This window comes from Natator depressus, chromosome 10 (genome assembly GCF_965152275.1).
Source record: "Natator depressus isolate rNatDep1 chromosome 10, rNatDep2.hap1, whole genome shotgun sequence".
NCBI lineage: Eukaryota > Metazoa > Chordata > Testudines > Cheloniidae > Natator > Natator depressus.
In genome coordinates this window covers 69,724,809-69,738,044 of record NC_134243.1, presented here as the reverse complement: position 1 = coordinate 69,738,044, position 13,236 = coordinate 69,724,809, and the positions used below count along the sequence as shown (strand labels likewise).

General features: G+C 49.1%; 1 protein-coding gene and 1 long non-coding RNA gene across 6 annotated transcripts in view; one reads left to right on the top strand and one right to left on the bottom strand.

The window, feature by feature from the left end:
* Nucleotides 1-13,236, bottom strand: part of NTRK3 (neurotrophic receptor tyrosine kinase 3) — a 320,506-nt gene that overhangs the window by 198,908 nt on the left and 108,362 nt on the right. For all 5 annotated transcript variants that reach the window (XM_074966486.1, XM_074966489.1, XM_074966490.1 and 2 more), the window contains exons 6-8: nucleotides 7,165-7,322; nucleotides 3,553-3,695; nucleotides 2,730-2,871 (exon numbers count right to left, since the gene is read on the bottom strand). In XM_074966486.1, coding sequence (XP_074822587.1) covers nucleotides 2,730-2,871; nucleotides 3,553-3,695; nucleotides 7,165-7,322 — 443 coding nt within the window. The remainder of the gene's footprint in view (nucleotides 1-2,729; nucleotides 2,872-3,552; nucleotides 3,696-7,164; nucleotides 7,323-13,236) is intronic.
* The window catches only part of LOC141995348 (uncharacterized), a 65,383-nt gene that overhangs the window by 43,257 nt on the left and 8,890 nt on the right, over nucleotides 1-13,236 (top strand). The window lies entirely within an intron of this gene.

Genomic DNA, 13,236 nt, shown 5'->3' with positions numbered 1-13,236 from the left:
CATGTTCCAGGCAATGATGATTACCTCATCTCCCAGCAGCCAGCCACCAAAGCGCACTCGAACAGCTAGAGGAATCTCCCATCCCGTGGCTGAATTTGCTGTGCGTGCATGCTACGCTCTACTGCAGCTGCAATGTGAACTGGGATCCTTGCCGTCAGCAGCCTTACCAGGTGAGCTGGAATGGAGCCTTGCCCAAAGGAGCCAAGACTGGTTTTGGCAGTAGGAGATAACCTGCTGTCATTTAAGAGTTTCTTCCCTTCCCTCTGGGCTTGATGACACGAAATCAACTAAGCTTGTCTCAGCTGGGAGTTGCTCTCAGAGCATTTCATAGCACTCACATCACACTGGTGCAAGGCCTTTCCCAGCACATGTTTAAGGGTTGTTCACATTCATTTTAGTGGGCATGTAACGAGCAGTGCAGGATAGAGGGACATTCAGTCTCGACAGTCAAAATCCCCAATAAAGAAACAAGTAATCAGGCTCCACCCTGCCCTGGATAATGGATACATAATAGTAATGAAAAATGTCTTTCCCCTCAGCACTGAGGTTGTCCCCTGGAACCCCTTACTTAGCATCCCCACTCCTCCTCACCCCACCAGTTTAATTCCTAAATGGCCCTGCTTCACCGCAGCCTTTTCTCTGGTGTGGAGGACCGAATGGGGTCATGCGGAACATCAGCCTGAAGGGGCACCACCGAGCCACTCTAGCCTCTGTAAACTACCAGCACGGCTAGCTCTGTAGGTCTGGGAAACAAGGTCTGAGATCAGATCTTGGATTTGGACCCCTGCTGACCAGCCCGAATTAAGTTTGTAGCTGTCCACTTAGTGTGCATATTGTTGTATTCTCCTCCCCACACAACGTCAATGGAGCAGCCTGCTCATGTTATGTAGGCTTTTCTAGTGCATTGTTATTAATTACACACATGTCTACAAGGTGCCCCTTGGGGCTCTCTGGTCACATTCAGTAGTTTAGGAATTCTCAGCCATTCAAGCAAATATCCCTCAGGGTTTCTGAATGGCTGCATGTCCTTGGAGGCTTTGATTGGTTGAATATCCTCCAGGATTGTTACAATTAAAGGACGTGTAGCAGGACAGGGATTAAAGCTGGGAGCTCACCTCCATTTAATACATATGCACGGTACCCTCTCCTGAGAGGCCTCTGAACTGAGGATACCCACGCCTCAAGAATTCAAACTCCACTCCACCATCGCTGATGAAAACTTAATTACAGCATCACATGTAAGGCCCCAAACACTGAGGCCACAGAGCATGACCAAAGATGGCCCACTACTGTAGGGCAAGGATCAGAACTTCATAAGACAAAGGCCTTCCATTCTTTCCTAAGTACTCTCCTTTCCCTCACCCCATGCTGAGGGCTGGGGTCACACCCCCAGGCAGCCCCTAACTAACAGGAAAGATCCATCAACTTTCCCCTTTGTTTTTTCTAAAGAATTTCATGTTGTGAAAGTGGAGAAACAGCAATGCCAAAGAGAGAGAGGTAGAGCTGGGAGGAGCCGTGCAAGATTCCGCACTCACAACTCAGCCGATGCACCTCAATCGTGACCCACGGCTGCTAACCCAGTGATCGTGCAGAGTCCCACCCAGCATGTTTCACCTGTAAGCCTAGGTCAGAATTTAGTTCCCTATATTTCTGGGTGAATGACTAGGTAGGGTGGCCAGACAGCAAGTGTGAAAAATCGGGACAGGAGGTGGGGATAATAGGAGCCTATATAAGAAAAAGACCCAAAAATCGGGACTGTCCCTATAAAATCGGGACATCTGGTCACCCTATGACTAGGAGGGTACCAAAGCAATTAGTCACCAATACACCAAAATATCAGCTCTTTTCAGAATGATTACATTAGAGCAAGTATGGTACAAACTGGTACTGGCTTGCAGGATTCTGGGCATGTAAATTAGCATCAACATGGTGGCACTTAAAGGGTTTGGACGGCATACCTGTCTCCTCCCAGCTGATCAGATCTGGAACTGTATTAATTTAGGCAACCAAAGCCCCCCGCAAACCGTCCAAACACACCAAAATTATTTATTTTGGGGGAGACCAGAGAATGATGTACTTTTTATTCTCCTTCCAGTATTCTATTGTCTACAGTTCTGCCTCATTGCTACAGGTGCCCAGCGGTGCCCACGCTGCATGGGATAATGGGGCATAATTCTCCAGTTTACACAGGTACCAGCGGGGGTTAGGGATGGGGGATTTTCAAACCACAGATTAAGGGCAAATGTTATGGACACAGCAACACATGGTAAGTCCCAGTTGGCTGAGGCAGCAAAGCTGCGTAAACTCCTGTTAAGGTCTGGTTTTTATTAAGTTATATTAGAAAGCACATGAAAGTTTAGCTCTCTACAGCCTATAAGTAAATGGTTTTAAACCTTGCTTTGCACATGTTTACACAGTGTTCACTGATTAACCTGGTAGAAACAGATCTGGGATGAAATCCTGACTCCATTGTAGTCAATGGCAAAACTTCCATTGATTTCAATGAGGCTAGGGGATGAGTGATTCAGAAAGTTTTAGCCCCAGCCGGGCATTTCCTCAACCCCTGGATTTCCCAGTGGTGCTTTGTGAATGCAAGTAGCCACTTGAACGTGCCAGTGAGGCATGCAGACACATGGCTCAGCCGTTCAAATTCAAATACATTCAAATAGTTCCCATGCTCACCCTCCCACCAGCCCATGTATGGCCAGCGTCTCCCTGCCTCTACTTACAGTAGACCGTGAGCAGCACGCTGGCATTGGTCATTCCCACCACATTCTCAGCAATACATGTCAGGAGGAAACCGTTATCCTCACTGGTGACATTCACCAGGGTCAAATTGATGGCATGAACGTTAGTCCAGTTGAGGTTCGTCTGCAAATCCCAAAAAAAACCAATAAGGACAAACCCAACAAATGATGCCGGCCTGCCCACCTCCCGGGCCCAGGACTAGAGGATCCCAACTCCTGTATAAAATGCCATGGTCTCTAACAACCATGGCCAGGCAGGCTTTCAGTTTCACAGCTCACCCTGTCCATGGCACCACGAGCACCACAGTGCACCCACACGCTTAGTCCAAAGAGGTTATAACCACAGCTTCTGAAACAGTGCTAAACAGGGTATGCCCCTGCCTCTACTTGCAGTTAAACCACGTTCAGCTGCACCTATTGTTGATACACCATTGTCAGCAATGGATAATTTTGCTAGTGGAGACGGGCTAACATGCAACCAAGGGAGCACTAAAGGTCTGAAACGATCAGCCCGCAGGAAGAGTCAATATCTGCACTCTACCCGCCAATACTCTGCCAACCCAGGGTTCCTAATCCGACTCTGGTGTGGACTATACAATCCATTTCAAACAATCACTGCATTTCACTTCTCTCCTGTGGTGATCAACACTCATCCAACCCTATTAAAATGGAATACAAAGGAAACAAAGACCCGGAAAATGCCCCGGGCCAGCACCCCAACTGCTGTGTTGTGTGTTAACACCCTGGCGATTGACCTTGGCAAGGGCAGTAAATGCCCAGCCACCCAAGCCCCTTGGCCTCCTACCTGATGAGTAGTGATGGAGTGCAGATCGGCAACTGTCCAGTCTACGTCAGGCAGCGGCGAACCTGAGCCATTGCACGTGATCACCGCATTCTCGCCTTCCCGCACAGTCAGGTTAATGTGGCTAACGCTGATCTCGGGCAGATCTAAGGGAGTCAAACACCAGGACACTTAGGGCAACTTGGCCAGCCAAGACATATGGTACAGGCACTTGGATTCTGATCCCCATGAGCTCTGTCTCCCAAGCAGGCTTCACCTTACAGCAAAGAAGCCTGCACTGTCCTGTGCTTCCGAATGAAGGAAGGGGAGGGGGAAGTACAGGAGGTGGCAAGTAGCTTGGCCATCTCATACTGGAAGGAATGAGTGACATGGGGGACATCACCAGGTGGATGGATGGATCTTCTCTGTGCTTTGCAATTCTGACATTGCACACAAGTCAGGAATTTCTGTCCAAATGCTAGTTGCCTTCCAAACCTGTGTCCCTTCTCCCCTTTCCCCCAAGCCCCTGGGACCTGTGTCCGTGCAGAGGTCTGGGAGGAATAAAGCCGCTTCTAAGGAATCACTGGCAAGAGATCCAGCCTGAGCTAGGACAGGGCACAGAGCTCCTGGCACTTAAGGAGAAGAGAGAGAGTTTCTCTCTAATTGATAACAAATCAAGAGAAGATGACCAGGGATGTGTCCTCATATTAAAAACATCTCTGCTAATGAAAGACGCCCCGGCTCTTCCCTCCAAGGCGCCAAAGAAATACTGATTTATAGTGGCTCTGACTTACTCCTCTGTCCTGCTGAGTCACCCAGGCACCAAACAGTCACACAGAGTGCAAGAGACGGTGCCAGCAGCAGTACAGAAGGGAAGGTGATACACAGGACGGTGACTGGACACAGTATGCATAAGGGGGGCATCGAGGGCTGCAGCATGTGTAAAGGGGGCCCTGAATGAATGAGATGGGAATAGAAGGCAACGGGTCAGTGCAATGGCCTCTTTCTTCTGAGGACTTGGGTTCAAACTTTGACTCAGTTCAAAAGTGAATCCAGAGTTCTGGATCTGTTCTTGTTCCTGTGGGATCACTGAGTCAGGAGAGTCTCTAGGAATAGCAAAGGTGTTGCAGGTCGGGACTGAGATGCATTGGCAGAGCTCCGAGGGAGCTCAAGAAAGGCTGCAATTCATTCTTGAGTAGCATCAACACAAGAGTGGGAGTTGGGCAGGAGCCTGTACGGTGCCCATATTCTGCCACAAGCCACATATCAAACCTGAACTAGCTACACTGCCTGGCAGGACAGAATGCGAGGATAAAGTAAGCCTCATTGGAAAATACTTTGAGTCATTTGGATGCTTGCCCACTAAATTTCTGAATGAAAGATTCATCTCGGGAGGAAAGATCTTAGCTGGGCACCTTCTTTTCCTGCCTTCTCTCTATTTTTTTAGGGATCATTAGGGGCTGGGGGTCAGTGAAACTGCTCACCAGGTAAACCCAGGAGATTTATGTACATAAAACACCCTGTTGTTCTCTCACGTCCAATAGCAGTAGGAGTCCCCTCTCCCCCTTTCCTTGCTCATGGAGGATTTTCTAATCATTGAGGATTAGTCTTCTCATTTGTGGAGGAAATTATAGTTCTCTCTCAAATCACTTTAGTTCACCTAGCTGCAGATATTTCAGCCCATTTCCAGGTTTTAATAAAAGAAGCGTTAGACTAAAGAGACACTATAAACTTGAAAGTCATATGCCGTATCTCCAGCTGAAAACTGGGTATCTACCTTTGTTACAAGAAACACCCTAACATTCCTAGAATAGAAAGATGTAAAATTAAAAAAAAAAAGTTTCTCTTTTTTCCCCAGACTGTTCCTTTGACAGCTCCTAGTCGACAGCCTCCTTCACTGTTCTGTTCTTGGTACAAGGACCTTCCCTAGGTCCTGCTTGCCAGTAACAGCAGCAGGAGAGCTGAAACTGACAAGGCAGCAGACTTAAGAGTGAACAAAGGGAAAGTGTTGGGAGAAGGGGCAGCCCAGAGTATGTTTGATGTTGCTCTTGGGCCCGCCCAAAAAGACCAGCAGGGACCAGAAAAATACGCCCGCCTGTGCGCACACATACACATGTAAAACTTTAAGGGTCTGCTATTTTAAACGTGCACCCACTGAAAAAATGATTTAAAAAAAAAATCAAGCTGCCAGTGTCCCTTTAACAGAAGTAGTTTCTAGTGTCCGTTAAACAGGATAACCACATGAAGCATATCCGGTCTTGAAAATATGGACAGTTCCTGCTGCTTCAGGCTAAGGCATGGACCAGCAACAATGCACCATGCTTGATGATATTATGCCACTGAGGGAATTTCTTCCCAAACACAGCGGATGATTAGCTCATTCTCTGAACCATGAGGAATAATACTCCAAGTTCAACTAGAGATGTTATTTTGTTTTCATAAACTACAGTAACTCCTCACTTAAAGTCGTCCCGGTTAACGTTGTTTCGTTGTTACGTTGCTGATCAATTAGGGAACTTGCTCGTTTAAAGTTGCGCAATGCTCCCTTCTAACATCGTTGGGCAGCCGCCTGCTTTGTCCACTGCTTGCAGGAAGAGCAGCCCATTGGAGCGAGCTGCGGGGGGGGGCTTGGAACCAGGGCGGACCGGCAGCCCCCTGTCAGCTCCCCACTCCCCTAAGTTCCCTGTGCAGCAGCCACCCAGCAGGCTATCAATTGCCAGGCAGTTCAGCTGTCCCGCCCCGCACTGCCATGTGCTGCTCCTGCCCTCTGCCTTGGAGCTGCTCCCCGAGCCTCCTGCTTGCCATGCGTGGGGGGCGGGGCTAATGTCAGGGTGTCCCCCTCCCCCTTGCTCCTGCACCCGGCTTATCCCATCTCCATAGAGCAGGGGGACACACGACAGGGCTCAGGATGGAGGGAGCTTCCTGGTAGCAGCTGTGGTCTCAGCTTGCTGATTAACTTAACAAGGCAGTGTACTTAAGATTGGGTCAGCGTACTTAAAGGGGAAATGCGCATCTCTCTCAACACACACACACACACACACACACACACAGTGTGTGTGTCTCTGTCTGCCATGCTGTCTCCCCTCCCTCCATTCCTGCTGCCTTGTAGAGTGTGAGGCTACATTAACAACGAGTTAACCCTTGAGGGCTCAGCTGAGTTCTAGCTCATCATTTAGCAGTAAGGCATTCCCTGGGAAATATCCCACCCTCTGACTTCACCACCTCAACTAAGCTTCACAATCATCATTGCTGTGTACAGTATTACATTGTTTAAAACATTTCCCTGGAACCTAACCCCCCCATTTACATTAATTCTTATGGGGACATTGGATTCGCTTAACATCGTTTTGCTTAAAGTCGCATTTTTCAGGAACATAATTACAACGTTAAGTGAGGAGTTACTGTATCCTAATCTTTTTCAAAAAGATCACTCTTAATTGCCTTGGTATCAGTAAGTTCGATGGGTTAATCATACTCTGTACCAAAAAACAGTACCTGGGTTTTTTTTAACAATATTTCCCTGTCATTGAGTACTTCTTGTAGGACGGGCAAGGGTAGCAAGGGGCCCCTCCTGGCCTCCTCTCTCTATAGCCTTGGGAGCAAGGTGAACTGGAGCACACAGAGGGCTTTCCTTACCACACTGGGTGATGTTCATCTCCTGCAGGGGAATGACAGCAGCCTCCATGTTCATGCAGTACAGCTCCTGTTTCTGCAGATTTGCTTCACCTTTCTCCTGCCAGAGCTGAATCCAGCGGATGTCACAGCTGCAGTTAAAAAGGTTTCTTTCGAGTGTCCTAGAGAGAGAGAGAATGTGAGAAACAAGGGGTGGGGACAAATAAACAGGGTTACCATTGGTTATATGGGATCTCCACAGAAAAGCTACTAATTGTAAAAAGGCTATGTGCGGCGAGGCTAAAATGAGTCTCTATAGATCAGGAGAGATTATGGACTCCTTGGAGCAGCAAGGGGAGGAAAGGAGCATGGGGGTGCAGCGAGTTACTGCACTAGCTTTTTGGCCCTGGAAACCAAGGTTCAAATGCTATCTTGGGTCACACAAAAAACATGTTGTAAGCACTCTCAAGGCCAGACGGATATTTGGCCTGAGGGGGAGAAGGCGAGCAGATATGTTGGCAGAGCTTGAAAGGCAGAGAATGCAAGGGCTGCAATAACAAAGGATGCTGATGTTGAGAATGGAATTGCATTGGTGGAAGAGTGTGTGCACATGCGTTGGACTGTAATAATACTGGGTTGAGCTAAAGGAGAATCTGTATTCGATGTTAGCCATATGGGGAAGTTGACCATTTGTATGCACTCTCCAAACACACACACACACCCCAATTCAGATATCTGGGTTTCACAGGAGCCCAGACATGTGAAATCCATGTAACACATCGAACACCCCAGGACTACATGGTTGTCACAGTGCTCCACCTCATTGCCACCTAGCACAACAAAGGACTGTCTCAAAGGAGCAGGCGTGACCCCATTCTCCTCAAGAAATATTTATATCTTGTGTCCTAAGACCCCAGTGCTTGTGGGGCAGGACCCTTCTGGGGGGCGTTCAGTCAGTTCAGGGCAGACCTCCAGCAGGGTATGCTCACTAAAGCTGGCAGCTCTTGTCCTTAATACTGCAGCTTAGTGTAAGGAAACAATGCTGCTGGTTAACACACAGCATACCAGGCATTTTAATTGAATCAAACAGTGCTGTGCTGGGACCCATTGACCCGGCCAGGAGGGAGCTCTGCCTTTAATATACTTCATTTAAAATACACTTACACATATTTTATATACAGATAATTTTATTATTATTGATTTTCCAGCCTATCAGCCATCTTGTTTACATTTCTGAAAAATCCTTGCCATTCCCTTCGGAGATGTGAGGTCACATCACATGGGGATGGAAGGCTGGCTGGAAGGATGTCAGAAGAGGGATGTAAGGATGTATCCGCTGGGATAAGAAGAGGGAGCTACTTGCGGATGTAACATGGAGAAACATGGGAAAGGGCGTAACATCCCAGGGTACAATCCAGACTAGTGAGGTGCTGTGTCACCCCTGCCCTGTAACCTGGGGTGTTCTTCACAAGGCCGGGCTGCTGTAGCCTCCACCCTGGACTGCTCACAAAGAGCCTCCAGCGTGTAAGTCACTCCCAGCAATGTCCATGTGTGTGCTGCAGCCAGCCAGCCACACCTTGGCTCTTTCCAGCCTCGGCTATACTGCAGGGTGACCCCAACGCACTCCCAGTCCTAGATCTTCCCCCTGAAATACATGTATTGCACTGCCCAGCATGTTCCTGGACAGTACAAATATATTTAGTCCATTATTCCTTTAAGGGAGCAATACATCATCATATTACCTTAAATAGTTATCCAGACATTTCAACTTGAATACACTGGATTAGATAAAACAGTAAAACAAGTTTATTAACAAGATAGATTTTAAGTGAGTACAAGTAATGAGGCATAAAAGTCAGAAATGGTTACAAAAACAATAAAGATAAAATGCAACCGGTGCCTAACTTAACAACCTGTGTTCAATTCAAAGCAAAGTTTCCTCCCCACATGCTTTCAGCAGTCTTATTGACCAAACTCTTTAGGTCAGGACCCCTCCTCCAGAGTCCAACTGCTGCTTCCTTCGTTTTTTCAGGTGCTGTGAACACAATGGACAGGGAGAGACAGAGGGAGTGTCTGCCCCTTCCTTTATAGTTCTGTTCCCCACTTTGAGAAGCATTTCCAGCTGGGAGCAAGGTGACAGGCAGTCTGTGTGCAAGGGAACTCCATGCTATTTCTTTGCTAAGCTGTAGATTTGTACCCCTGCCTCCTTTCCTGCCAAAGAATAGCCACTTAGCATGTAATGGTCCATTAGCTGTGCTTACAGCTGGCTGTAGTGTCTGCTCGCCCTTTGTCTCCAAGGAACTGGTCTGACCGCTCCCCAGACTTAATCTGGAAAACATACTTCTTGTCATGATCTCAGCTTCTGTTTATAACTTCACATATAACACTATGTGCATTTTGCCATTATACTACTGATCAGCAAATTAGGAGTTTTTAAATGATACCTCACGAGGTAAACCTGGTACAAACATTATTACAATAGTGTGTAGGGTGTGAACACAGGGATATATTCTGTCACAGAGGGTCTTTAGGACTCAGGCAGAGACATGACAGGATTTCCCAACACAGACACAACCAGAAGCCAAGAGAAACCAGGAGGCATAGGAGCTGTGATGTCCAGACTCAGCCATGTGAAAATGGAAGGGTCCTTTCCAACTCTGAGGTTACGAAAGATTCAGCAAGCCCAACCCTCACACAGGGATTCTGCATCTTTGTACCACCACGTACCAGGGGTTGGCCAAGCCAGAGGCACTATGCCAGTACTCCTCTGGCTTCATCCATCTTGTTCTGCAAAATTTAAGTTTTAATTTAAAAAAAAGCTACATAGGCCCCACCCACACACCGGATTCTGATGGGGTGTACTGCAGGGCTGCTGAAACTCTGAGTGCAAAGAGAGATGGCAAGTTCCCCCTGTTTTCTCAAAAGATCTTGATCCTGAAACCTGGCGATGTCACATTCCATGTGCACAATGTTCGATATTTTACAGCTGATCATTGTGGTAGCTCAACTTGGATGATGGGCGGCATTTCAGGTCTATCCCTCCCTCTCCCCTCACAAGAATCTACACCCTTTAGAATACAGGTGTCACACAAGAAAAAAAAACAGGGACCCATCAGTAATCTAGCAGAAAAAGGCTTAGGGAAGACAAACCTGCGAACATCATGACTGTCTCGTGGATTTGGGGGCACATGGCAGCCCTCACTGCATGACTTAAGCATCCTCCCCCACCACTGTTATCATCGCTGGTGCCCAAAATAGGCCTTGAATTCACTTCAGCATGGCTGTAGATCTGGAGTCCTCACTCCCTTCGATACACAGGTACCTCCCTGTGTGAGAGGATGTCGGCCATGTGCAGGGAGGGGAGGTCACATGGTGCTGGCTGAGTAGTGGGACAGCACATATGTAGGCGTTCTGGTCTCTGCTAATACCAGGTTTGTTAGTGCGAGTTATGTCCTGAGACTCAGCAGAGAGGAGGGGGAGACTAGAAGAGAGGGGGAAATTCTACTTGGCTGGAAACATGGCCCTGAAATCAGGTTGCCTGAGAGAGCCGCCGCCCTCACAGCACTTCAGGGGCAGATCTGTAAGTAATAGAGTGCAGTTTTCTGGCCCATCGATAATGCATGAAGCCCCATGAATAATAAAGGAGTAGCACACAGAAAGAATTTACCAACAGCCTGCCCCAGAGTCAGTGATGTAAGTCCCCCTAATCGTGGCACCCTGGGGAGCTTTTGCGCAAATTAACTCCTCTCATCGACTGGACGCGCTGAGCGCCATCAGCAGCTGGCACTTTGCCTCTCTGGGGACCGGGCTGCTTTTCAGATACATCTACTGATTCTCCTTTATTTGTGCTTTTCCCAAAAGCGCTCCTGGCATGCTGGAGACACCCGCTCCCCTTGCTTTGAACCCGTGCCGCCAGGCCAGCTGATTCACAGGAGGGGAAGATACATGCTTTATGCTACAGACAGGGATTTTGACTCCCATGCTGTTCTGCTCCTGCATCCGCCACCCTGTCCATAGTAATTGAAACATGCTTCTTTCTGCTCACTCAACTCCATGCCAGGCCCTATCAAGACTCAAGGCTCATGCCTGAGCATTACAAACAATGCCACTTAAAAGCACCCTTCCCTTCTGTTCTATTTTCCCACAACTACTGTAGCCCATGGACTGTCTCCTGTAATAGGTCTACAGTTGCCCTAAACGCAGAACAGGGAGGTTATCTGACTCCCTTGACATGTGCCCTGCACCCTAGTGGGGTGATATAAACAACCGTTTCCCAGGAAGAAAAGGACGGTAGTTGCCCCACTCAGATACTACAGTGGTAGGATGTCTGCTGTGCTGCCAGGTGTTCTGGTTAGAACTCAGGCACCAGGCCACCCAGCATTCCAGTGTTTACCGTTAAGAAGGCAGTACTTGCTGGGAGCAGTACTCGAGATTAACACAGCTTTCTCCCTATGTGCTCAGAGGAAATAGCTCTGGCCACTGCATGGTACCTATTGGCATATGCTGACTTTTCAATGGCAACCACTGTATGTCCAGCTAGAAGGCACCCACCGGGATGCCAAACGTCACAGATACAACTTCAGGCCAAGAGACAATTCATTTATGCCAATACTTTTATCAGGCTTTAAGAACTCAAGAGGATGGAAGAAACTGCCGGGCATATGTCACAAGAATCATAACATGCAGGGCTGGAAGGGACCTCAAGATGTAATCAAGTCCAGCCTCCCTGTGCTGAGGCAGGACCAAGTACATATAGACCATCTCTGACAGGTGTTTGTCCAACCTATTCTTAAAAGCCTCCAATGATGGGGATTCCACAACCTCCCCGCAGTGAGGCCGAGTGGCCTCCCTCTGAGCAGGAGAGAGAGGGTCCACTACACTCCCCTTGGTGGGCGGAGCCTAGCCTGCCCCTCCTCCCTCACTGGAAGTGGCGGGGCGGGGCCGGAAATATAAGAGGAAGGCCCTGCAGCCCAGTTGGGGCGGAATCCCAGAGAAGGATGCTCCTGCCGTACTGCCATGCCCAGGAGGGGAACCTACCCCGACTGTCCGATAGTCACAGAAGTGGGAGACCCTGACGAGGAGTGGCCCGGACTACCAGCTGCGGTGTACCCCGAGGAGCCCAACAAGCCCCAGAAGCGAAAGGTACAAAACCCTGGGGAGGCAGGAAGTGGCCCAGGGGCAGCCACGGAGCACCCAGCTGCAGAGCCAGGTGTGGCTCAGTCGGTGTGTTGCGGCTGGATCCCCGCCGATGCAAGGGCAGCCAAACGTGCCTCTGCCAGGGCCCTGGGCTGGGACGTGGTGGAGTAGGGTGGGCCAGCGTCCCCCTGCCACCTCCCCCTTCCCCGGGTGGCTGACTCCCTACACTGTGCAGGGAAGCTCCCCCTCTGAAGAAGGATCCTTCCTTACCAGCTCCCTTATACACGGAGCCACGGCCAGGCTAAAGCCATCCTAGAGACTGTTTGTTGGCTGGCAGCCTGAGCCTCCTCAAGCCCAGGCCCACACCAGCTCCATAGACTGTGATTGCCTTGCTGGCGGCCGGAGCCCTGCCCCGGCCGAAGCCAGCCCTCTGTAGCCAGTGTTTAATTGCTGGCACCTTGAGCCTCCCCAAGCCCAGGCTAAAGCCTGGCCATGACCGTCTGGTGCCCAGCCCTATTGTGGGGCTGGGAACTAGAGGACCTGGGGGGCCTTGCTCCACCTTGGGTGGAGACAAGGGCCCTAGACTATTCTGCAGCTTCATGCCTTGGCCAGACAAGCCCGAAGGCACCTGAACGAGTGGCCTCCCTCTGAGTGGGAGAGCGAGGGTCCACCACACTCCCTTGGAAGCTTATTCCAGAATTTAACTATCCTTCTAGCTAGAAAGTTTTCCCTCAATCTCCCTCACTGCAGATTAAGCTTTCTTGTCCTTTCTGTGGACATGAAGAACACATCATCCTGCTCTTTACAACAGCCCTTAACATACCTGAAGACTGTTCTCAGGTTACCCCCACCCCACCAGTCTTCTTTTCTCAAGACCAAACCATCCCCAGTTTGTTTAACCTTTCCTCAGAAGTCAAGTTTTCTAATCCTTCTATCATTTTTGTTGCCATCCTCTGGACT